Genomic DNA, 26,205 nt, shown 5'->3' with positions numbered 1-26,205 from the left:
ACGATGGCTGACCTATGCTCTGGTGGTTAGAGTGCTCTGCTTGCTCTGGTAGTTAGAGTGCTGTGCTAGGAAGCTAGAGAGATTCCAGTTTCAGATCCCTTTTGGACAGGTGAGAACCCTAGCCACTCAGTTATTAAAGGGATAAGCTGGGAGGTTTTTGCTCTTATTTTGTTGACAGTACATATACCCAGTCTGGAGTGTACGTAGTCATGCATGGTTGCCCGTGTGCACAGAGTTATATGCCTAGGGAAGAAAATGCCAACCTGCATTTAAGTGGTATTTTGACAACTACATCTGGACACTTAGATGGCCAGGAAAGAATAGAATGTCATGCCTTGTATATCTTCTGCTGGTTCTTAGGTCAGGAAGGAGGGTCAGGTCAGCATTAATCATGGTGGCCTGCAAAAGTGGGGATATTGTTAGGAGCATTGTGGTGCAAGAGCAAACCATGTACCTATTTCCACAAACTTCCATCCTCTGTAAATTACAAGGAAGAGTCCTGCAGAACCTTAAGTGGAGGACACCTTCATTAGGTTGACTGCAGGGAAGGCAGTCCATGAACTTGGATCTGGGAGACACAGGCAGAGAGGGGTCCCCATGGAGGAACTGAGATAAGTTGGTGCACTTATCTCAAAGCCTACAACAGATGGGAAACTTTCCTGAGACAGAATGCAGAAACCTTTTGGGAGTTCACATATCACCAAGTCATGCCACTGTAACAGCTTCTCTTTTGTCTATTTGTTGTCACTCCAGGCCAGCACTACAGGCACTGGTGCTCCCATAGGTGCTGCTTTGATAGTTCAAGGATGTAAGCCAAGACTGCAGCTTAAAGAGTAGTGGGGGGGGATGTGAAAAGTAAGGAAGAAAAGCTTGTAGACATGATGGCATTTTTGGAGTAAAGGGTCATGACTGTAGAAGTGCAGTGCTATCATGGAGTACCACCGGAATCAGTGTGGCTGACCTGGTCAGGAGACTATTGTCAGGTCAGGTGTGCTGCACAGCATAATATTGAAGCTTAGCAAAGCAGACTATGGACATGCTGATGCAGAATCAATGTGCAGAGAGAAACGCACAGTGATGAGGAGATAGAGCATATCTTAGATGCTCTGTTTTGGCCCCTATAGCCAGGCCTATCCTCCTCAGGCACAAGTCTACCCTTCGCCAACCCATGGGCAACACTACCTACCACAGTCTGAGGCCCACCCACAACCTGCCTCTGTACTTCTGTCTCTGAGTCAGGATTTCCTACTAGAGTCCAAACCCTCTCCTCCCACCTTCTCTGAGGACAAATTTTTTTGCCCCATCCATTGCTCCTTACCACCCTGCCCATGCCTTCCAGTCCCAGCTCCCACATCTAATATCCAGACTTTCCCCCTGCCATTTCAGCAATACCAGGAGAAGGCCCTGAGTTTCAGTACTCAGGCACAGCTTTCCATGCTGTGAGGCTCACAGCTCCTACTTCAGCATTGCATGGAGATCCAGGACACTGTCATTCCCAGAGGACTCAGGGATGAGGAGTCAGGTATAGCTGCCTCATCATTCTGTTTCAGAGGACATTTCCCACTTCTCAGGGACTCATTGAGCCCACGATGGCATGACTAAGATGTTCATGGGCCACTTTGAGGAAGTATACTTGCCCCTTCCTCTTCTTCTAGTTCAAATAGTAAGATGTGTACACCCCACTGCCAGCATGTAGAAAAAAGTGTACTAAAGGCACATCTGTGTCTTCCACTATGCCATGAGGCACCTGGAGGCATAGTTTATAGTCACCCAGCAGTTGCTAAGTTGATGGTTGAAGAGTTTTTTCTGGTATCCATGTGTCTCATGTAGTGCCTCAAAATCATGGGAAGAGTGGTACAAAAGCTTCTGGGCAGCTGGGAGGAAACACTAACTCCTTTCAAGGAAGATGCTATTCTTCTGTGAACAGGAAAGGCCAAGAAAGTGCTTGTCAGTTGAACTATAGGGATTGGACTAATACTCTTCCTCTTCCACAGCCTGATAGGGAGAAGAGTTTGGGGCTCCAGTGAAGGGCTTTCATATGGGATGTGGGCATAAATGGTGCAGTCCTGTCCCAAAGGAGGAACCCTAACCCTAACCCATTACACTCCTCAGTCACCTGAATCAGTATCATCACCTGCTGAGGGACATTTGCCTTCCTATTCTGGATTGACCTAGCTCAGAACTGCCACCAGCAACAGGTGCTGATATGCTGAGAGCAGCTTTCACTCACAGTCTCTGAATATCAGTAGACAGCTTCTAACAACTCTTGGGGCTTTTGCCCCATCTCAGCTGTTTCTCTGAAATCACAATCACTTCATTAGCTGCGTCCAGACATGCAGGCACGTGCAATTTGTGGTTCCACAGACTGCATGCATGGAATGTTGAAAGATGCCCTGCGCTGCCAATTTGCAGCATGGGGCCAAATGCAAGTGAGGAAGCTTTGCGAATGATCAGATCTTCCTGAGTGCTCGTCACACGAGATGTCTGGGTAGTTGAAGTCACCCATGCCCTGAGAGCATGCCGCCTCTGCCAGTTTTCTAGAGAATTCTTGGTCAAGCTCTTCCTCTTGATTTGGAAGTCTCTAGTAAACTCCTATAGTAAAATTCCCTTCTCCGTGCTCTCTCTATATCTTGACCCAGAGGGTCTCAATTTGCCTTTGTTTAGTGCCAATCTCCACTTCTAGAGAGGTGTGCTGTTCCTTTTCATAGAGCAACTCCCCCACCCTTCTTCCCAACATGATCCCTCCTGTGCAAGGTGTAGCCCTTTATACCTGTGGTCCAATCATAGTTGGAATCTCACCAGGTCTCTGTTATCCCTATGAGATTGTAATGTTTATTGGTCAGCATGAGGGCCAGTTCCTCTTCCTTGTTCCCCCTGCTCCTGGTATTTGTGTACAGGCAACTAAGTCTGCCATTTGAGGCCCTAGGCTTCTTGGTGTGCTGAGGAAAATCCTGTCCTTCAGCTGGTGTCAGAATATACTTCCTATTGTTCCCTAGTGTGCTGGGTTCATGGTTGTGATTTCCTGGGCTTGTACCAGTAATTGCCAGCCCATCCTCCTGTGATCTTAGTTTAAAGCCCAATCCAGGAGGTCTGCCATTCTAGCTCAGAAATCTTCATTAATGACTGTTGACGTCTTTATTAATGGCTTGATGGATGGATTTGATACCAAACGGGGAGGATAGAAGGCAGTTTAGAGAACAGGATTCAGATTCAAAATGACCTTGATAGATTGACTGATTGATTGATAGAGCTTGATTAGATGACCTCTTGAGGTTCCTTCCAGCCTTATTTTTTTTATGAGGGAGAGGGGCAGTGAAGTCATCTAGTTTTTTCAAAGACATTATCGTAAGTTTCTATTGTAGGAAGAGAGTGCTCTATAGAAGAGATGCCTCTGGATATTTATAGTTAACAGAGAAGGTAGCATTAGATAACAGTCAGGAATATATAACATAGCTCCATGGTTTTGTAGGACTAGGAAAACATGATTCTTGTACTTCAAGCTGTGTAATTTCCCTGTTGTTCTGGGCTGGTTATCAGCTCTTGCCTGTTGCAATCATTTGGGTGTTCACAGTGTCTAGACTTGTGCTGTCAGTGCTCTTGAGGTGTGACTTTCGTCATGAGAAAGCAGTAAGATATGACAAAACTTCTAAAGTGAATCATATTGGGCAGAATCCTATTTCATTTTACATGCCTAAATAGCACTTACCCAGCTGGGTAAGTGCCATTTGTGACACTTATGCACAGAATGCTATCCTACTCCACATGCAGTGTGAACTTATAAGTCCACATGACTACTGAGCATGCACAGTAGATTGTGCTCTGGCTGCATAGGTACGTGACCCTGTGAACATGTCGTGGAGCATAAGACCTGAAATTGTGGTGCACCAATTAACAGGAAGAAAAAGGTTGATACCTCCCCACCATAATATTTTAGCCTGTAGCAAGGGTTCTCACCTTTTTAAACTTGAGGCACCCCTCTATGACTTGTTAACTGAGAAACATCTCATTTAAAAAATGTATTTATTTTAGTCCTTACCTGCTTGTAGAGGGGCAGGAAGGAGGAGGAGCAGTCAGTAGGGAAGAGCACACGTTGCAGTCAATGGGGGGAGAAGGAGCTGCTGGAAGAGAAGAGCCTGTGCTTATGTCCTCATCAGACATAATGTCCTCATCAGCCTGCATTTATTTCATTTATCACCTTACCCTTAGCAGAACCCTTCAAAAGCTGTCCTGGCACCCCAGAGTGCCGTGGTGCCCTGGTTGAGTATCACTGGCCTTTAAGCTAGGGCACTTGCCAAGCAAGCAGAATATCCTGGTTCTAGTGCCCCTCCCCTCCACCCAAGCCATAGAGGGAGTTTAAATCTACATCTTTTCTATTTCTAATCAGAGGGGTCAGCAGTATTTTCTGGTGGTGGGCTAGAATGACCCAGAATTACCTTGCCTGCTGAGGCAGTGTCTACCCGCTAGCTGCCCACCTGGGTGGCCCTGGGAGGGCGTGCTGCCACCATGGAGGGAAGGTCCGGATCCCCCCTCAGCTCAGGGGCCGCTGGCAACTCACCCACTGGCCATGGGAGAGGCAGGCAGGCAGGCTCCACGGGAAAAAAAAAAAGTCAGCAAGTCAGAGGATGTGTGGCTCTGCAGTTGCTGCTGGCCTAAAGCACTGAGGTGCTAAACTTCTCCTAGCACTGTCCTCCACCCTTTTAATTTCAATTCTAGTAAATGCAAGGGGCAATAGCTCAGCTTCAAATGATGGTGGGGTGGTGGTGGTGATGGGGAATGGCGCTAAATAATGCATGACCTTGAACTTGGTCTCTAGCTTTTTAGGCAGGTGCTCTTAAAATTCTGGTACTTAGAGAGCCCTTCTCTATCACCGCTACTTTGCAGCCAGCACCTGCCCTATGTGCATGGACTTGTGTCTTACATCCCAGAAGTACAGTTACTAATATTGGAAAAACAATTCAGGTTTTTTATAGACCCTGAGTTTCTGTGCATGGAGACTTACTTGTGACTAAGTTCTGCTTGCAATGTCTGGTTAAATGTGTAGATGCCAGAACTTGATAAATTGAACTATACTACAGCTAAGCATATGTTCAGAGAAGATAGCGAAAGGGTGGCTGGCTCACTGGGCTCAAGAGTGAATGAATAGAAAGCATATGCCGAGGGACCTTAGGAACCTGCAGTGTCTTGTCTTATCTCTTGTTTTGTTTAGATCTTCCTCCTCCTGCAACAAGAGAAAGGCCCCCAGGGTGCAAGACAGTATTTGTTGGAGGCCTGCCAGAAAATGGAACTGAACAGATCATCACTGAGGTTTTTGAGCAGTGTGGAGAGATCATAGCAATTCGAAAGAGTAAAAAGAATTTCTGTCACATCCGCTTTGCTGAAGAGTTCATGGTGGACAAGGCACTTTATCTCTCTGGTAGGCATTTCTTTACTTTGAGTAATGGAGCACAGGCACTCTATCATCCTTGGGACACCGTCTCCTCCTCTGTTTGTTATTTGTTGTAATCATATTTAGTAGCTTTCCTGATTTTAAGAGTTGCTGGAAAGTCCTTTAATCTGCTAGATTTTGTCTAATTAGGGCTTTCCCAGCCTTTATTGATGGAGGAGGCACTAGCCTGAGGTGCTTACTTAGAGGCAGGGTGCAAAATTGGTGGCCACCATTGCCCGGGGTGCAAAAACTGCTTGTTATGCCTCTTCCCTATTACAGTTTTCACGGTGCTGAAAGTTCCCTTTTGTATATAGAGCAGTTACACAGCTCTACACATTAAATATATTCAAAAGGGAACTTTCAGCCTGTGGAAACTGTAATAGAGATTATTACAGTTATTATCTCTAGAGCATCACTCTCTTCAGCTGAGGCCAACATGACTTTTTTAAGGCACTACTGACTTTGCAAGGATTAAAATTACCGGTGGTATTGCAATCTTTTTTCACCTCTCTGTCTCCGTAACAGTGAAGATCAATGGAAGAATTCATGGAGGAAAGAGAGAGATTCCTTATTAGTGACAGGGAAGCTGTGCTAAATTCTTCCTATCTCAATCTCTGTTTATACTTCATTGGAGTTTTTGTTCATATGGAATGTTAGAAGGATGTGGGTTTTGGATGCTTCTCTGTGTGCAACCAGGCTCATTCAGTCCTATATACAAAAAGCAGCCACAATACTCACTGCTTTGGAGGCAGTATTTGCATATCCATCAAATACCTTGTGCCCTCTTCATAAGCACTGCTACTTTTTTGTTCATTAATTTTACAGAACCATCAGGGAGGATCTATAGTACATAGCTGGGGTTGGAGGAACTGCCACTGTATAGCTTAGTTATCATATAAACTGGCTTTCAGTGTTTTTGTTGTGACCAGCAGGATATCGAATCAGACTAGGCTCCAGCACTGACAAGAAAGACACTGGACGCCTCCATGTTGATTTTGCTCAAGCACGAGATGACCTGTATGAGTGGGAATGTAAACAAAGGATGTTGGCAAGAGAGGAGCGCCATCGCAGAAGAATCGAAGAAGAAAGATTTCACCCTCCCTCCCCACCTCCTGTTGTCCACTACTCGGACCATGAGTGTAGTATTGTTGCTGAGAAGCTGAAAGGTATGCAGTTCTGCAGGCTCTGGCTGTCTTTTGTAGCAGATACTGAGGCATGGAATGCACCCAATTTTCAGTAACTTCTTTAGGTTGGCTGATATAATAATACCACTTAGTTTCCATATTTCTTTAGGTGCAGTGCTGCCACAACATGTATTAATGTCAGCGCAACATACACGTTACTCATAATTATTTGTGGTTAACTTCTGTTTATTTTTAAGGAAACAGCAAATGCAGCAACAGATGTTTTTGCATTATTATGCAGGTAACTCACTGGGCCCTATTGAAAAGTCAGCTCATGCTGTCTTAAAGAACCTACTCCAGTCTTTCCTCCTGTGCCTGGGCCAGCGCCAGTGTCCAAAGATTGCTGTGCTGATTTTCTCACACTTATGTTCTTTACATGAACAGGAAGAACTGATTTTTCTTTCCTAGCTACAATTTTGACAGTCACTACCGTATAGCTCTGCAAAGTACCCATTAGGCTAGAGGAAAGTTCACTTAGTTGAGTTCAACCTTTGACAGTTTTTTAACTCAAATGCATTTGCATTTTTCAAGCCTAATGATTGAGCTAGACCTCCCTTCCATTCCTAGGAGACCTGTAGGTATTGCTTCCCCATGTTACAGATAATGCAATGTCTGTCAGAGGTAAAAACAGGAGTCTGGACTTGTATATAGTATAGCCCTCTTTGTGCCACTTATCTGTCTTTTTCTCCTTTCCTTATCTGTGCCTGTCAAAAAAGAATTTGCCAATTGTGGGTGCTCACTGCCTTCTCAGTAAGTCCCGATCATGCTTCACTTCCAAGGTCAAGGACAGATTGCAGGACTCCTGAAACTCAGCACTGTGCTGCCATCCAAAAGGACATGTTTTTACCTGCTAGCAAAATGTCTAGACCCTACACTGCTGGGTCTTAGTCTGTTGCATTGCCTTAATTCAGCTGCTTTTATGGTCCTGTGGGTACAGCTGGCCTACTAGTGATGACTTTGACTAGCAGATTCTTTGCTATGAAAAGGTGTATTTATGACAAATGTGAATTAATAGTTTATTTGTGGAATAAATCCATGCCTTGGATTGGATTCTATGACCCAGAGGTAAAGAGCTTCTCTAGCAAAGCAGTCCCCTGAGTTGGGTTCTCTCTAAGCATGGAAAAGCGGTGTTGCTGCTGCGTGCAAGCCCACCCCCTGCTACCCATGCCTCACTCCCTCCTGCACTGTGGGAATTGTCCCATAACGCAGCCCACCTGGGGATTTATTCACCATGAATGGGGCCCTAGCTGGGCTGGGTCATGGGGCAGTCAGAGCCTGGCGGCTTCTACTGCGTGCACTGTGGGGAGCTGGGGGGGGGCGGCAATGTCCCCCCCCTGCCCCCTTGACTTCTCCACACTGTGCCCCTGGACAAGTTGCCGGGCTCTGATTTATGGTGAATGGGGCCTTCGCCAGGCTGGGTTGTGGGACGATCCCCACAGTGCAGGAGGGAGTGGATCCGGGGCAGGGGTGAATGATTCGCCTCTGCCCCATTTCCTCCTGTACTGTGGGGGGCTCAATCCCCAGCCCCACTCCTTCTCTCACTGCTGTGAGGGGCAGTGGTGGGGGGAGATCAAGGCCCCGTGGTGAGGGAGTGGGACACAGGCAGCCCCAGCCAGCTGCAGCTCCATGACAGCCTAGCTTGGCATGCATGGGTGGCAGCTGGCAGGGCAGTAGTGTGGAGGCAATGCCACTTCAGCTGCAGGCGGGTGCCTTGGCAATCGGGCTGGCCATGTGGGATAAGTCCTTTGTGCCTACGGCTGCCCAGGCTGGTTCAGAGGCACCAGCGGGCTCGGAACCTGGCAGCCATCCACTGTGGGGGCTTCTGTACCTATAGCTTCTGCTGTCGTCCCACCCCCTGCATGGTGCTTGCTTGTCTATCTGTAGCTGCCACATGAGATGGATGAACAGGCACCATGCAGGGGGTGCAGTGGCCATGGCAACAGCTGCAGGCACATGAGCCCCAACGGCAGGTGGCTGATGGGCTCTAGGTGAGACGAGTGGGTGGCGGGGCCATGCCGGCTGGCTCTGGTCACACCCTCCATTGCATGAGCAGCCACCTGGGTGGAAAGCCGGGCAAACGCCAGCTGGGGTCCCTGTGGGAGAGAGGTGGGAGGCGGGTGTTTAATCCTCTTTCCTGCCCCCCCCCCACCTGAGGTGCTGCCCTGGCCAGTGTCAACCCCCTCCCGGGGGGGATAAACCTGGCAACGGCTGCTTCCACCTCCCCACTCCAGGTTGAAACCCCTCCCCAATTATACTTTGGGCCTGCCAGGGCCTGGCATTCCTCCTGCCCAGGTCAGCTTCCCTTCAGCCTTGTAGCTGCTGCTGAATGGAAGGGAGGGCTCGCCCTAACACTGCCCAGCTTCTAGCCTGAGCCACTGCAGGCATGTGGCTGCATTTCTGGAATCAAAAGTGAATCAAATTGGCTTAGTCTTTGCAGGTTAGACTAACCTGCAAAGATTTAATCAATTCAGGCTCAGGCTTTTTGAATGTCTGTACTTAGTGGGTAGCCAGGTAAGTAACTTATTATCTATATAACAAGAAAGCTGAAATATATATTAAAATACATTATATAACTGTTGGGAAGTATGTTTTCCATTAGCTACAGTTCTAGTGACCCCTTTGAGAAATCCACTTTAGCTAATCTAAGCAAATAGATCAGTGCTGACTGTTAGGAAGATGGTAATGCCTAGAAATTGACTGTGCAGACAGTCTAGGTAGCTTGAATGCTTTTACTGTTCTGAAGAATTTCTTTTTGGTCCAGATGATTCCAAGTTCTTGGAAGCAGTGCAGACCTTGCTGACCTGGATAGAGCGTGGAGAAGTGAACAGGCGGACTGCAAACAACTTCTACTCTATGATCCAGTCAGCCAATAGCCACATTCGCAGACTGATGAATGAGAAAGCAGTTCATGAGAAAGAGATGGAAGAAGCAAAGGAGAAGTTTAAGGTTGCACTTTCTGGGATTCTAGTTCAGTGTGAGTAGTATTTCTGCACTGAACATTGTTACTAGATGGAAACACTTAATTTCTCAGGGGGACACTACTTTGTTTTTGAGGAGGTGCAGGAAATACAGCAAGACCCCAGAAAGATAGTGACCATGGCAAAACAATTTACAGTAAAAGCTCTGTTATCTGGCATCCCCTGAGAATGGGGGATACTGGATAACAAAATATGCTGGTTAATTGAGCGGCCTGGGCTGCGGCTTCTCCCATTGTGCCTGGGGTGTCCTCCTGCACCTCCCGTGGCATCACCACCCTTCCTGCGGGCCCTGCAGGTGCCGCGGGACAGGGAGGCAGGCCCTGTACAGCCCCGTGCAGCCTGTTACGCCCCCGGGCCGTGGGAGCTTGGTAGCTCGGGCTGCTTTGTCCCGGGCCTTGGGGGCTCAGAGAAACCGGAAGTGCCACAGTGGACACTTCTGGTTTCACTTTATCCTACAAGCCGGTATGCTGGTTAATTGAGCATGCCAACTTGTAAGATGCCAGTTACTGGAGCTTTTACTGTAGTTATTTGTAAGCAGTATGTGATTAACCTTGATAAATTTCTTCTGGTCTTTTCTGGAATACTTTGTTGAGGGATGGATTCCATTTTGGTTACTTCTCAAATGTAGCATGTAAATAATTTTATTTGTCTTGCCAACATTCTGCACATTTATGTGAAGTTCAGGTAAGCTTCCAGCAGCTCGGTGCCCTGGTGCAGCGGCCAGGATTCATTCAACAAAGGTAGGATATAGCAAAATGCTTTCAAAGTACTGTCCCTTTGAAAGATGCTCCATAAACATGAAACTTCTCAAGGGGTTGTAAAAGCAAGTATTAAATTATCTTTTGTTTTTAGTTTTGTTTTTTTGTTACTGCCATTGTGTTCCATTGACACACAATGAAATAACTAGACTAGGATACAGGAGTTCTATTCTCAGCTGGGTTCTATTCTCAGATTTGCTGCTGCCTTACTTGGTGGCCTTGGCTAAGTCATCCCCTATTTTGTGCTTGTGCCATTTGTGAAATGGATAATGATATTCACAGCAGCAGCTGTGAAGTGGTAATGGTACTGACCTCCTTTGTAAAACATTTTGAGTTCTACTGATGAAAAGCATTCGGTGCTGACTAGGGATTATTATTACCTCCTTACTGGTGTTAGCTGTGACACACAACTCCTGGATTAATACTTCAGGAGAGCAGGGCTCTTTACAACACTTTAGATGTGTTCTTCATTTACTGAAGATAGACCAGATACTGTTCCACCTATTAAATACCTAAGTGGGCTTGGACCCCTAGGTGCAATCCTATTCCACCTTACTTGAGTCCCTGAAAAAAATGTTAAGTCTATTTTTCTAACATGTTGTCATCTTTGCCTTAAAACAGTCACAAAAAACAGTGAGAAGGAAGACCCACCCAACTTCTGTGTTAACTTTTTTCAGGGACACAGGCAGGGTGGAAGAGGATTACACTTAAGCATCTAATAGAAAGAATTGGGTCTGATCCAAGGATCCTAGAAAGGTAGCTGCACTTCAATATAGGACCTGAGAGAATGATATCTCTCTCTCTTTGATACTTCTATGGCCCTTATCACAGGACTTTCCAACCCCCCCCACAATCTGTGATGGATTTATTGTCACACATTTCTATGAGGTAGGTCAGTGCAGTTTTACAAAGGGGAAGATTAGCTTTATTTTGTTAGGATTATGCCCACTCTAGCAGACCAAGTATACAAACCCAATTGGCTGTACATCCTGTTAGGAAATTCTGTGCCTTGTAGAGACATCACATAATTCTTTTAAACAGTCCAAAAATGCAGGAGAACATTTTGTAAATAAATGAATGCTAAAATGGCTTTGTCGCAGTGCCTAGGGGAAGGAGGTAGCCTTTTCATTTTTCCATCCTGAGGTGAAGAACCTTTCCTTGTGTACGGGTAGGTGATGTATTACAATGTTCCATGTATGACACTGTGCTTTGGTACTGAAGCCAAGGGACAGAAGACAGTTCTCAATTCAAAGTCTCACTGTATGATTTAAACATTCTTTCCTAGAGAATGTAAGATCCTATTCCCGTGGGTGCCCAGGAATGCCATGTTTGACTTGTTGGCCCCACCTCTGTAGTGTATCCTAGTGCATTTAACACTCTTTCTCTTCTTCTGATGCCTCCCTTTCCCCTGTTGAGAATTAATTCAGCTTCTCCAGGCAATTGTTGCTTTGTAGACACTTGGCCCTTGGCCCGCTGGAATCAATCCCCTCTTTTCTTTTTTGGTCCTGCATTAGTTTCCTGAGCATAGCCTCAGGACAGTAGTGTTATAGCAAAAGATTAGCCAAACCATCTGCCTGATTCCACTCTTTTACTCCTTTACTCCTCTCCTTCGCCCTCTCTGGATGATATTCTGGCCTGATTTGACTGCTGATTTGACACAACAGTTGAGCAGATAGTGGCTGTGTACCATTCCGCCTCCAAACAAAAGGCTTGGGACCATTTCACGAAAGCTCAGCGTAAGAACATCAACGTGTGGTGCAAACAAGCAGAGGTTGGTAATTTTTTCTTGTGTTAGACATTCCGTAGTTCAGTTCCTTTCTCAAACATATATTGATTTTTGTCTTTAGTACAATCCTTCCGTGGGTTGCAAGGTTTTAATGGACTAGAGTAAAATGGGCAGTACTCAATAATCTTCTTCAGGAAAAGCAACGTGCACCAAGGTGCTTGTGATAAATCTCACTGGAAAATACCTCTAATTTGGTGCTAATGGGTATGCTAATGCAGCCATGGTAACATTAAATTAACTTCTGGTAGACTTAGACAATCTTATGGGATGGGGAATTAGAAGCGGCATAAAGTCTAAACAATACGAAGTACAAAGTTATGCATGTAGGGATGAATACAAGCCATAAGGTCACCTAGTAGATGCATAACAAAGCATTTTGGTGCCCTGGGTGGAGTGAGGGAGTGCCAAGCACTTATCTTCTCACACATGTATGCAGTGTAGGCAGTGATATGGGCTCCCCAGGGACTTCTGTTTTGGTTCCCCCTCTAAATCAGTGCCTGGGGCTGGTGGCCCAGTCACCCACCTCTAGTTATGCTACAGCTGTTTCCCTGGTATTTCTGTGGCAGGGCATTGGTGGAGCTCCCATCTCTTCTGCTTTATCTATGGCATGGTATAGGCTGAGGATCTTCTCAACCAGGGAGCCAGGGCACTCTGGAGTGCTGTGAGATCCTTTGAAGGGTGTTGTAGGAAGTGTGAGAAGAAACGTGAGATATGAGGAGATAAGCAGATAAGGACAGGCTCAGGCTGCCCCTGCTGGGCTGCTCCCAAGCCGTTACTGCCTGGCCCCTCTGCAAGAAAGTAAGCACTGTAATAAAAAAATTAATTTTTGAAATGAGGAACCGTTCAGTTCACAAAAGTTATGGAGTGGTGCCTCAAATCTAAGGAGGGATGCCTCTGGTCTAAAAAGGCTGAGAACCACTGTTGTTGAACATTCCTGGTGTTTTGGGCTTTATGCATTATAGATCTGTGTGAGGGTTTGAAGTGGGGATTTTAGGGATTTCTTGGGTAAATGATTATTGGCAAGTGGAGCAGAGGGACTTCATAGCCTAGGATGTCCCTTCAAGTCCTGTGTTCCTAACCATGGAGGTATCCCAGAGAGGACTTTCTGTGTGACTTTGCTCTTTGGGTCTCCTTGAAGCAGTGTGTCCTGGAGCAGAGTGTACACACAGGCTTATTTAACATGTCATTTCTTCATTTTTCTAAGACAGCTTGTTGATTGGTAATGCACTCTGACAGGTGTCTACTGTGTCTTTAATTATAAACTGTTTTCAGCTCTAGAAAGACAAGTTCTGTTCCTTGTTGCTTGCTGTGCTTTCAAGCATGGACAGCTGGAGCAGCAGGCTGCAGTGTGATATGTCAGACTTCTCTCTGGGACTGCAGAATGACTATGCCAACCCAGAAGGAGAAAAAACATACCTTGCTTAGAATTTAAATTAGAAGTTTTGCAGCTGTCTGAGAAGGTCCAGGTTAGCTTCACCTGGTTTCCCTTGCCTGCTGCTTAGAGTCAGTTTATGGGCTTGCCTCTGAATAACAGTTCCCACTCATCTCAATTACTGCTAGGTGATGTAGTGGGAGAGGCGTTAGCATTCGTAGTAGAGCTTTTCATGAGAGCTGACTTGATCAGTAACTACCCTTCACTTTCATACTGCTCCCCAACTGCTGATTCTGTACCTGCCCCTTGTGGAGTGAGTGACTCTCCCAGGGCTAATCGAGAACCCACCTCCTGCCATGTGAGATCTTCCCAATGGCTGATTTTGCACAAACCCCCATGCTTTATGAGTGGCTCTCTGTGGGTTGATCTGCAAATACTTGCCAGCTGCATAAGGTGACCTCCTAGGGACTGCCCCCACAACACACTGGTGCTCTACAGGCACTGTGTAAGGGTATGTCTTGCTTGTGCATTCATGCTACACAAGGTGATTCCTAAAAGGCTGATTCTGCACCTACCCAAATACCATACAAGCTACTCTGCAAGGGCTGAGCAGTTCCAAGTTTCTCATATCATCTTTCTCCCTTCCTGGCCTTCTGACTGGCCTGACTGTCAGGGATTGCCTTTGGCTTTCAGGGTCTCATGTTGTTAATCAATTCACCCTCCCAAACTGCAGTCTTATTATGATTGTTAGATTGCTTTGTATTGGAGGCTGCTTTCCTTGGCTTTTTAGCATTCTGGATAGATGCATGCATCCACAGTCATTCTCTACCCCAAAGCTATGTCCCAAATGTCTGATGTGCAGTGTCTGTTCTCTAAATCTCAGGTTCACCCCAGGGTCACTGGTTTCACCATTTTGGATAAATACTTTTTGGCTTTGTTTTCCCTGTCACTGCATACAAAGTGCCTGTAATTGGATGTTTACGTAAAAGTCCTTTCCCCATAAATCTTCACATCTTATGACCCTGCAAAAGGATCCCCGTATTCCAACAGCTATCTGTCCACCATGCGATCAGTTTCAGCCTAGGATGGCTCATTCTGTCTTTAAAAATGTAGAATTTATGAGATTCAGATGTTTTACTGTGTACTGCTTAATACCAACCGAGAGTCAGGTCTGGGTTAAAATTAGAGATGCATTGATATATTGGTGTCATATTGGATCAGCATTGATAAAAGGAAAAATAACATTATTGGCTATTGCTTTTTTTTTTTTTTTTTTTTTTTTTGGCCAATAATGTCACAAGTACATATAATATGCCTTCTGACCAGGGCCCCTGGATGCCATGTGTGTGTGCAGCTACAGAATACATGCGGGCTGAAATACAGCCGGGCAGCATGGAGAGCAATGCCTTACAGATGGGGAGGCAGATCAAGGCTCTCACAGTGAGTGAGGGAGTGCAGTTGGGGCTGGGGGTGCTGCCCAGCCAGTGTGGTGAATGGGACCCCAGGACCAGGGTGGGGAGAGGGACAGCCACAGGTGGCTCATCCAGGGAATCGGTATCCTGGCGCTTAAAAATGGTAGTGTAGGCGCGTGATTTAAAGCTCATTGCATTTTAAAATGTTGGAACGCTTTTAACCAGGGTGGAGTCGAGCGGGGTGAGGGCAAATGTGAAGGCAGGCTGTCCGCTATGGGTTTGGGGCTCTCTGCCCTGCTGCCTTTGCCTTGAGCGCTCTGCGTTGGCCACACATCCCCTGCCTGTTTGGTAGCAGTGGGTGTGGCAAGTTGTGCCTCCTGCTGCAGGGTGGGCAGGGGATGTGTGGCTGGCACAGGGCTCCAAGGGCAAAGGCAGTAGGGCGGAGAGCCCACAGTCCACAGCAGGCAGCCTGCCTCCGACCTTGCCCCACTCAACTCTGCTTCGGTTAAAAGTGTCCTGGTGTTTAAAAATGGTGGCAGCAGTGCTTGAACTAAAGCTCATTCGATGTTCAAGCATCCCCACTGCCATTTTTAAGTGCTGGGATGCTGGTCCCCTGTATGAGGTGCCTGTGGCTCTGTCCTGTTCCCTTCCCTGGCTTCGGAGTCCCATTCACCACCCTGCCTGGGCAGTGCCCTCAGCCCCTGCCCCACTCCTTCCCTCACTGTGGAGGCCTCAATCTGCACCCCTCCCCCCATACCCCTTCCCCTTCACAGACTTACCTGCAGGGCACTGCTCTCCATGCTGCCTGGCTGCATTCCTGTAAATCAGTTATCAAATCGGTATCTGCCGATATACTTGGTAAATAATCAGCTATTGGTATCAGCCAAAAAAATCTTCATTGGTGCACCCCAAGTTAAAATTAATCTCTCATAATAATGTATTCTGCTTTATAAAAATCAAATTGCTGACTTTTCTTTTTGTGCACATTACATTAAAGGACATGTTGAAAAAATGTCAGTGTACAAAGCCAAACACTTGTAGGATGGGAAATACCAGAAACATGGGTGTCTCTGAAACCGTAATTCAGTACCTGTGGCTTGTCTTAAATTTGCTAGGCATCAGTGCAGATCTGTTTCTCTAGCACGTTAGCAGGAGTGTATCCTTCATTCATGCTGTGGGTTGGACTAGAAGACCCTTGAAGTCCCTTCCAACCCTATAATTCTTTTTCATCATCTTGCCCCCTTCCACATTCATTCCCACTTATTCCTATCAACCCAGCCTGCTCCTATTCCATTGTCCACTCTCCATCCTTCTGCGCTTGAATCAGGTAGATTCCTCTTTCTCTCGGACACCAGGAGGGCAGGACTTTAAAAGCACAGAACTCGTGCCCTTGGATTCTGTGATTCTTGCTACTGCAGGTTCTAGCAGCTGGGAAAACAATTTCAGGGTAAGTCCTGCTCAGCACCTGTTGCTTTAGGATGGACAGACATTATCTTTATAGAACTCTGATACTGAAAGCTTAGTATGACTCTACTAAGCATGGGCAAATGGTGATTTTGTAGTTCTTATACTTCAGCTAAATGTGTGGATTTTCATAATGAAGTCAAAAGGTGTATCACTGACTTTAAAGCAGCTCCATTTCAGACATCAGGTTCCTGCTAAGCTTCACAATGACATGGTTCCAAGAATTTTTAACATGGACAAGAAAATGTGTTTTTCCCATTGGGAAAACCATTGTTTTTAGAAATGTTCCCTATCAATGTAGCGAGGTGCTATTGAAAATTTCAGTTTGAAAATTACAAGCAAGTGAAACCCAGGTGGATAATGGAAGATCTCAGGCAACGTTGAGTGTTTGTGTCCCTATCAGCAGTACTACTGATTCACAGTGGTCATAGGTTTGGTCCTGCATAGGAAGGGCTTCTTCAGGCTATTCAGTGTAGTGCTTATTTAGGAGCTGTAAAATGGAAAATACCATGCCCAGCAGTATTGTTACAGTCCCAGGAAATTTGATTCAAGGGTTTCAATATTATCTGTTAACTGAATTACCATCATTATACACTAAGATCAGTAGTGCTCTTATGAAGATGTTTTGCCTCGCAGTCTGATCTTTGTAGATTGACTTCTTCATTGTGGAGTGCTCATGACATAAGTGGGACTGTGTCTGGCTTCCAGGGTTCTCCTTTGAAAACCATATTTCAAGTGCCTATATTATTCACTGACCATGCCATGTATACATGTGACAGGCGGAGGAACACGTGGCCAGTCACAGTGTTGGCCCACACCCCTGTCTAGGGCAGTCCACTCTGTCTCACCTGCCATAACTTGCTGTTCAGTAATACAAGTTGAAATAAGCAGGAGGCTGCCCATTTAATGCCCTTATGCCATGGGGTCTACACATGGCTCTGACCTTCCCTACTATGTCCCATGCCTCACAGATGGCATCCAAGATTGTAGTTGCTCCAGCTAGAAGCCGGGCCAACTCTGCCCCTTGCTGGGCCTCTTTCATACCACGCTTCGCTGGACCTTTTCCAATCCACCCCGCTCCATTGAGTGGCCCCTCCTTAGGCCATTAGGCTTGCCTACATACACTCTGGGTGATCCCTCCTGCAGCCCTTTGGGTACCTCATGCAGCCTACTCTATGGGTGATGGTCCTTTTGCCCAATGCTAGGCTGAGTCTGGCCACTAGTTCCTTTCTGGGCCCTTGGCTCTTACTCTCTCTCTGCCCTTCTCTAGGGCTGCTCTCTTTGCCCCCTCTCTGAGGCTTGGGGTCTTACAATACCAGGGACTCAGGTGTCTGCCTTTAGGCGTGCCTGGCCCCATTGACTGTTACATTACCACCGGGTTGTGGGGGCTGGGGTTATAAGGCACCCCTACCCAACCCCCACAACCCTCAAGGAGGTAACTGGCCTGGCATTTCTGCGGGATAGCTCTACCAGGCCACCCTTCCCCAGCAGCATGCAGTTTTCAGTCGTACCCAGGACCAGGAGCCATTTGCCATCCCCATAGCTCCTGCTCTTACTTCCAAAGTGTTGCTCAGCAGCCACACAGCCAGGTGTCATTCTGTCAGCAGCCAACTACTGGCTCAGCCCTGACAGCCTGATCTAAATTGGAGTCTGTTCCGCTGTCTCTTCCAGTCACATGGCCCTTACCAGGTCATGTGACTGCCTCATCAGGGCTGGTCTGCATCTGCCAGCTGCCCTGCTGTCACTCAAAGCCCATAAAGTGACAGGCACCAAAGGTGCTTTGTTACAATACACTGCTTATGCCATGCATGGGGAGAGTTAGATACTTAAATAAGGAATTAATAGAGGTGGACATGCCAAGTAGGGCATGTCTGAGCCAACTGGTTGTACATGTGCTGCTCCTCTCAGGGAGTTCAGTCTGTTCAGCTTTCACAACTAGGGAGCATCTCTTTGAGTTAGACACTCAAGCCTTTTCTTTCAAAACTTTAGGAGTCAGTCCTTTCTTAGGTGTCCAGAGGAGCAGCTTATGTCTTCCCCTACCAAACAGGTCAGTGGTTAGAAACCCAGGCCCAAATTCCTCATCTGCCTGAAGGCATCTGACCTGACTTTTATCTCCATAACAACTAGTCAGTACAGTAGTTCAGGATTAACAGTTTTTCCTGTTAAAGCCACGCACTGTCCCAAGATAAGTTATCCTAACGCAGGGAGAGCATGAAACCAATTCATCTTGATGTTACAGTCAATGAAGACCTGCTGTGCTGACCATATGATTCCTTCCCTTATTTTAAACAGAGCTACCAACAGTACTTCCAGTCTTTTAGCCTACAGGTGCAGAATGTAGATCCAGGCATCAGCACAACTCTTTAGACAAGGTACAGCTTAAAGTGACAGCCTGGGAAGTAGCTTGGGGGAATCTCTGTACATTTTGGCAGTCACTGGCCAGCATCAGGAATGGGTCCCAAACTGTCACTAGGCTGGAATGCTGAAACTTACCAGGGGGTTGTGTGGCATTTGTCCTGTTGGTACTTTTTGTCAACTCTGGCCTGGGCACTGGGAGGAAGAGAGTGGCTTGTCATGGGAGGCTTGGATTTTTGTTGGTAACAGCAGGTGGATGGTTGACATGATATTGATGGTTCAGTCTGGTGTACTGTGAAGATTCATAGATTGTAAGGGGCTGGACGGGACCTCGGAACATTGTCAGGTCCAACCTCCCTGCACTAGGGAGGAAAGACAACTGGGGTCAGGTGACCGCAGCGAGGTGACTGTCCAGTCTCCTCTTGAAGATTTCTAGGGTAGGTGATCAGCTGGGCTAAGTTGATCAGGGTCAGTTGTATTGTAATGCTGATGTGTGGATGGGTGGATTGCCTCCAGATCAGTGTTCCCAAAGAGAAGGGGCCTCAAAGTCATCCTTTCCTTCCTGTGCCTGCCTCTTTGGTGACCTTAGGATTGGCCCTGGAGCAAGCAGTTTTGCAGGGCTCTACTGAGTCATCCCCTGTCAGAATCTGTCACAGTTCCAGAGCCCACAACCTAGCTGCCATCTTAGGCCTTCTTCCACTGCACATTCAGCACTTTGACCTTGGCACAGCACCCCTGCCAAAGGTGGTTATGTCTTTAATCAGCACGTTGGAGGTGAAGCACTGATAGATAGCCTGGTTGCAATGGCTCGTCCATAGGGAATGGTGGGTATTTGCGTCACCTCAGCTGGCAAGGTTGCCTACTCCTGCCTGTCTATTTCAGCAATTGGCAATGTTTTCTGGCAGTGGACTGGAATGGTCCAGCTCCAGTCAAGGCAGGATGGTGCTTGGTAGGGCTGTGTGAAGCTTCAGTAGCTGATTTGAATCAGAGGAGATTTGGCGGCTGAATCTTCAAATCTGAATCAAAATGAGAGACCCATTAGAAGCTCTGAATCAATTCAGAAAAGATTCAGAGATTTGAAAGGCAGATATGCAGGAAACAGAAACTGAAAAGAGGGAGGGGGAGGAGGGCCTGGAAAGACTACTTTGATATTGACAATCTGTAGCTGGCCAGTGACTGATCTTTTTCTGAGTTCCCTTCCAGTCACAGTACTCTGGGGGAGGGATGTAGAAACAACTTATAAGGCTGTGTGTGAACTCATCTGTGTGTCTTTTGTGAGGTGTCTGTCTGTCTCTGTTGCAGCAGCAGTGTCTGAAGGGCTTTGGCTTGGTAGTAGGTAGTCTTTTGCCAACAAGTTCTATCCAATCTTTTCCTATTTACTTTTGCCTACAAACCCTGTTGTTATCCATTCCTTTCAGCTTATTCTTCCCCCAAAATCCTCTTATTTGTTTTTGTTAGCCTGTCTTCCCCCGCTCCCCCCCACACACAAAAATAAATCTGTGTTTTTTCCTGACAATGTGTCATCACTGTGTAGGAATGCACAATGTATGTTACTTATATTACTCACAGATGCACATATTTTGCAGCACACCAAACATCATGAAGCATGCTGGAAAGGCAGGCTCTGGGTCTTCTGGCAGGGGAGGGAGAGACAGCAGAGGGAGAGCTGCAAGTTCCCCCTCCCACAAACATAGGCGCACCCTCTTTCCTGGCAGCGAGGAGTCTTCTGCTGCTAGTGGAAACAAGGAGGTGGGAGCTGTATCTGCACCTGCAGCAACACCAGTAACCACAACCAGCAGCAGCATGACATTCTCCACTCCAATTTCAGTTGCCAGCATGAGTCTTCCAGTGCCAGAGAAGGAGCTGGATTTGGGAGCAGGAGAGCTGAGTGCCATAGCCAAGGAAATTCTGGGGAAGGAGGGGGATATCTGAGTTTGTGCTCCACACCCTTCAGAGTTCCCATAGAGGCAGGTTTCCTTCTCTGGAAGGCACCTCAGAGAAGGTTGTGGGGGCAGGTGGCTCAGCTCCTCCTGTTGTTGTGCCTCTGCCTGGTAAGGAGGGGCATAAAGCAGGATCCCCACCCTCAACCCAGAAGCGGGTGGATAGTGTAGTGTGGGATCATTTTGAGGTGGCAGATGGTCCCAGATATGCTACTTGCAAGCACTGCTGAAAGCAGATCAGCTGGGACAAGGACGAGAAACATTTCACCACCACAGCAATGCTGCTGCATCTCAGGACGCACCATCCCCTTGCCCTCGTTCCTCCTCAGCCTGGCACCAGTGGGAGCGTGCCCAAAAAGAAGTCCGCCTCTCATTCCAAAGCCCCCATCCCCAAGAAGCAAAGGCAGGCCAACCTGGACCAGTAGGAAAAGGTGGGGACAAAGTGGGACGCATTCCCAAGGCAAGCGAGGTCACTCAGAGCATTGGGGACATGCTTGCTCTGGGTGACCAGCCCTTCTCCTTTGAGCCTCCATGGTTCAGGTGGCTCATGACACTCATGGTCCCATCTTACCAAGTGCCTGCACGCACCACCTTTAGCATGACAGCGGTGTCCTCTCTGTATGAGGCATGCAGGGAGTACTTGAGGGAGGAGCTCTGGAAGGCAGGGTCACAGGTAGCTTTGCACTTCACCTCAGACATCTGGAGCAGCCAGAATGGAGATCATGCCTACCTCTCCCTCATAGGGCACTGGTGCAATCAATCAGGGCATCAGTGGGCTCTTCTTCAAGCGGAGGTGGTTGATGAGTCCCATGCAGCAAGGGAGATCGTGGTGGCCATGAACCGCATGGTGCAGGGGTAGCTCTTTGGGTAGGCCAAGCTCACCCACAGGTTCATGGTAACTGACAGTGGGGCCAATATGGTCAAGGCGGTGTATGATGCCAACTTTCTTGTATCTGTTGCGTGGCACACAAGTTTCACCTCATAGTCAGGGATGCCTTCAAAGGGGAACAGGGCTCCTGGTGATGGTGCCATCACTACCATGACCAGCAAGCTAATTTGAAATGCAGGAAGATGGTGGACTACTTCCACTGGAGCATCAAGTGGGGCAAGATGCTGCAGGAGAAACAGGCAGAGCTGAGCATCCTGCAGCACAAAATCATGCAGGATGTGGAGACTCAGTGGAACTCCACATACCTGATGCTCGAAAGGCTGGTTGAGCAACAGAAGGCCATTCATAAGATGGCCTCACTTGGGGAGATTGGGATCAGCGGCCCCCTTAACAAAACTGACTGGGATACCATCTCCCAGATATTGGTGGTCCTCAAGCCGTTCCTCGAGGCCACCAAGATCCTTAGTGCTGGTGATACCCTCCTTAGCCAGATGATCCCCATAGTGAAGGAGTTTGAGAATGAAATGGAGAAATTCCAGGGGATCTATGTTCCTGGTTCGGGCAAGCCACTTTCACCTGAGGCTCAGGCACTGGTGAAGTGGCTGAAGGAGGGCATCACAAAACAAAATATATTGATATTTTCCAACTATGCAGTTGGTCTAATAAAAGATATCACATCTACTTAAAGAACCTTGCCTGCCTGTTCCTTAGACCAGCATGGCTACAACCAGAAACCCAGTTAACACACACAAGTGACACAAGTTTTTCTTTCAACAGTTTGAGGTGCACTTTCACAGAAGCCCCTGCACCCATCTCCTTGAAACCTGGCAGCCTTCATGCCCTCAGAAGGGGCTACCATCCCTGCTGTTTTCATCCAAATCTGCAAACAAACGACAAAGTTATAGGTATTTTAGTGATTTCCCCATTATTGTCTATGGCCAAATCGGCTGATTCGGCAGCTGAATCTCTGAATCCAGTTCAGCCAAATTGAACTGGGACAGTGACTCAAATCACTGAATCAAATCGCTGTCCCTCTGAGTCGACTGAATCTGAATGTGAATTGAATGCTTGTTGCTTTGCACAGGTCTAGTGCTTGGACCTGGCTGCCATGGTCCACTTGTCCCTACTGCCCAGCTACGGCATGGTATGGGGAAGCTTCTGACTGCTTAGCCTCACACAGCATGGCACAGCACAAGTGAAGCCCCCTGCCACTGAAAGCTTCCGAAGACCCTGCTGCACTGTCCGGACCCAGCCTGAAGGCCATATAGGTTCCTGACCCCTGGTCTTGGTGGTAGACCACCTTACAGATGTAACAGAAGCAAGTGGCACAAATATTTTGGGTATAGGCTGCCAGAGAGAGGCTTTGTAAGGACCTGAACACTGTCATATTTACAATGGAAGTCAATTCCTCAGGGTGGGTGTGGGTGTTTAGGGAAATTAGGGTGTGGCTTGTCTTCATACCTGGCAGGAAATCTCAAGTCACATACCAGGCAGATTTTGTGACCATGGAGCAGTGGAGTGCAATGCGAGTACCAGAGACCGCTCTTTAGAGCAGTCTGTATGTGGTGGGGAAAGCAAAGCATTGTGGGATGCCAGAGGGCCAACTAGCTCCCTATCACACTCTGCTGGAGGGGGCAAACATAATACTGAAGTGCTTCAAAGTTCGTTCTGTTTTTTTCTAGCCTATTTTTGAAGCAGAACTGCCATTTTTTAAGCACTTCATCAGACAAGTCCATTTGCGCCTTCACTTTCTGGTACATTTTAAAAGCACTTGGAAAGCTTCAAATGTTACTTCAGTTCATGCCCTGAAACTTTTGCAGTCACTATGGGACATGGATTTTTAGCAAATTGCTGTCTGGTAAGTTGTTAGCAAGGGCACTATGCAACCTGTGGCAGTCACTGGTAAGTAATTGTAGCATCCATACATCTTAGTACATTTACCAGTCATTTCTTACAAGTTTTTGCACTGTTAATATACTGCATAGGTAGCATCTATGTATGTCTGAGAGAGAGTGAAGATGCAGGGCCAGACACTTGACTGTCTTGGATGTAGTGTGGTCATTTTTGCTTCTACAGAGTGGATATGAATCACTGCGATTCTGATCTTTTTTCTAGGCGTTAATGAGTATATGACAGAGGATAGGCAAGTCATAAAGGTCCTTCTTTGAAGAGCTGGTTAGCTAAGCTGTATTTGATGTTATATGAGGACCACCAAGATCAGGCAAGGCAAAGCAGGACTCTCTTTGGTACATAGCCTGGTTTGGAGGCTGACAGGCAGGTCACTGACTTGACACTGGAAAAGGGTGAGAGGGAATGAACTCCTCTGCAGGAGGAACTGAGGGGGGTGGTGCTACTTGACATTCAGGTTGGAGAAAGTCATTACAGGCATTTGTGGTACAATTTAGTATGCAGCCAAACTGAACAGGACCAGTGCAGTTGTACAAGGGACTCAGCTGTGGGGTTTAACAGGCCTTCTGACACTAAAATTCACTTGCCTATGGGAAGTAGAGATGATTTTACTGCTTCTAGTACAGCCATCCCATACAGTAAACTAAGGGTCCTGTCCAGCCTGTTGTCTCGCCAGCTTTCAGTCCTCTTGTCACACGTTCTGATGTTGCTTTCCCATTTGACTGCTGGGAGGAATTGGAGAAATTGGGTCCTCCACTATATGCTCCAGATACCTCCAGTAATGGCTTAATCATTGTTCCATTGCATCAGCTTTGTGCTACTGTAACAGGGTAGCAAACCAAGCTCTTTCTAACCTTCTTTACTGATGAACTGTGGGTTGCAGAACATCAGGAACTCATGCAAGCTGCTCCTTCTTACCTCTCTCAGCCTGCAATAAGAAAACCTACTTGGACCACTTAAAAAACTGAGCAGATGCAGGAGAGAATACATAGCAGGAAAATATGGAACAAAGGTGGTGAGGTGGGATCTTGGGGGACCAGGGCTCGGTGAAGGCAGAATTGGGTGAGGCAATGACTGGATAGCACGTGGGAAAGATGAAGTGTGTCAGCACAGCCCTAACCAAGGCTAGATAGATGTAACTGGAGGAGGAGCATTTTGAGAGAGTGCTCAGTGAGCTGCATTTACTAAGTAATGCTAGTCAAGCTGCATGGCTGCACAGCAGTGGGAGAAAAGCAGCACTGAGTGAAGAGTCTGCTGGAGCAGTGCTGGATGATGGGACAGTGTGGGGAAAAGGCTGTTTGGAGAGGGCAACATTCAAAGAGGAGCACAGCAGAATGCTGTGTAGGATGTGTATGGGACTGTGCTGAGTGTGAAGCATGTGCCAGGGAGAATTGCTGGATGAGGTGAGTAGGTAACTCTAAGTTAGGTATTTGGAAAGTATCACTAGTAAGATGCCATGCCTAGGGCAGTGCTAATTAAGGGGTGTGTGAGTAGTGCTGAATGGGATGTCTTGGGTCATAGATGAATAAAGTGCATGGCAGGGCAGCTGTGCGCAAAGTTCCAAAGGTTAGGAGCGTTATGGGGTGTGCTGTATGTGAAGCTTGCTGGCAAAAGGTTTGGCAAAGTGTTCAGCAGGGCAGCACTGGCCAGAGGCAGTTGTGCGAAACATGTGGTCAGACAGCACTTGGTGAGCACATGCGAGATGAGCACAATGGAATATTTTATGTTAGGGGTATTTACCTTTTCTGATTTGCCCATTCAATTATTCGTGGGACTGTGAAGTCTTTGCCAAGGATTTCTCACATCCCTTTGTCTTGGAGTAGAGACAGATATTTGCAGATGTAGCCCTCAGGACAATTCTTTGCAAACAAATCTTGAAATCTGGCATTTAAAACTGTATTTTTACACTTTAGGAAATCCGTAACATTCATAATGATGAACTCATGGGTATTCGAAGAGAGGAGGAAATGGAAATGTCTGATGATGAGATAGAAGATCCAGCAGAGACAAAAGAAACAGAGGAGTCAGGTACAGTCATGTTGGTATGCATTATGTATAAATCATTGCCTATTGTCTGAACTTTTATCTGTCATTTCCCCAGAAAGTCTCAGTAGCATATGGCTTTGCCCACCTAGGAAAATACTAGCTAGGTTGAGCTAAGAAGAAGTTGTCCAGCACTGGGTTGAAAAGCATGAAACCTGTGTGATATGGACTTAAGCTATAGATAAGCTTTGGTTACACACATTTATTTAAATTTCTGGAGAGCAAAAATACAGGAATTATCAATATGAATCACTTAGTTCAGCCTCCTGTCTCATGTAGAGCCAGTAGCAGCCATTTCCAGAAGCTAGAGTGGCTAGTTTCAGAAGTATTGGTTATAGCTACGTTGCTCTAGGGCAGAGGTGGCTGAAGGCCTGCATAATGAGTTTTGGTGAGCTGTCGACGGCCACAAGGGTAGCTCCACCCCTTGACATGTGCCCCACCCCCTGGTCACCATCTTGGGACTGGAAGTCCCATCCCTAACCCCTAACTTCTGCCCCCCACCATCCCCAAAGTACTCCTTTTGGGAGGGGAGTGTTGCCATCCTGGAACCAGAAAAAAACCCCCCTAAATCATATACTAAAAGTCAAACGCCTACTATAACATATTTTAATTTATTCCAAAGATATTTTTGTCCTGATTTGTGTTTGCATACTGTATAGAGGTGATTGCATAACTCAGAAATAAAGTCTTA

At 46.9% G+C, this 26,205-nt stretch overlaps 1 protein-coding gene across 15 annotated transcripts in view; it reads left to right on the top strand.

Moving 5' to 3' along the window:
* Window positions 1–26,205, top strand: part of ENOX2 (ecto-NOX disulfide-thiol exchanger 2) — a 188,882-nt gene that overhangs the window by 133,560 nt on the left and 29,117 nt on the right. For 13 of the 15 annotated variants that reach the window (XR_016443987.1, XM_090061313.1, XM_090061322.1 and 10 more), the window contains 5 exons: window positions 5,207–5,413; window positions 6,355–6,591; window positions 9,371–9,583; window positions 12,010–12,116; window positions 25,385–25,499. Coding sequence is in view for 14 of the 15 variants with exons in the window: in XM_090061313.1 (XP_089917439.1) it covers window positions 5,207–5,413; window positions 6,355–6,591; window positions 9,371–9,583; window positions 12,010–12,116; window positions 25,385–25,499 (879 nt within the window). In the remaining variant the exon portion in view is untranslated. The remainder of the gene's footprint in view (window positions 1–5,206; window positions 5,414–6,354; window positions 6,592–9,370; window positions 9,584–12,009; window positions 12,117–25,384; window positions 25,500–26,205) is intronic. The other 2 variants (XM_090061311.1, XM_090061309.1) reach the window with 1 other exon arrangement.

The sequence above is a fragment of the Crocodylus siamensis genome, chromosome 8, assembly GCF_052110815.1.
Source record: "Crocodylus siamensis isolate JL-2025a chromosome 8, ASM5211081v1, whole genome shotgun sequence".
NCBI classification, from domain to species: Eukaryota; Metazoa; Chordata; order Crocodylia; family Crocodylidae; genus Crocodylus; species Crocodylus siamensis.
This window is presented reverse-complemented; position numbering and strand designations above follow the sequence as displayed.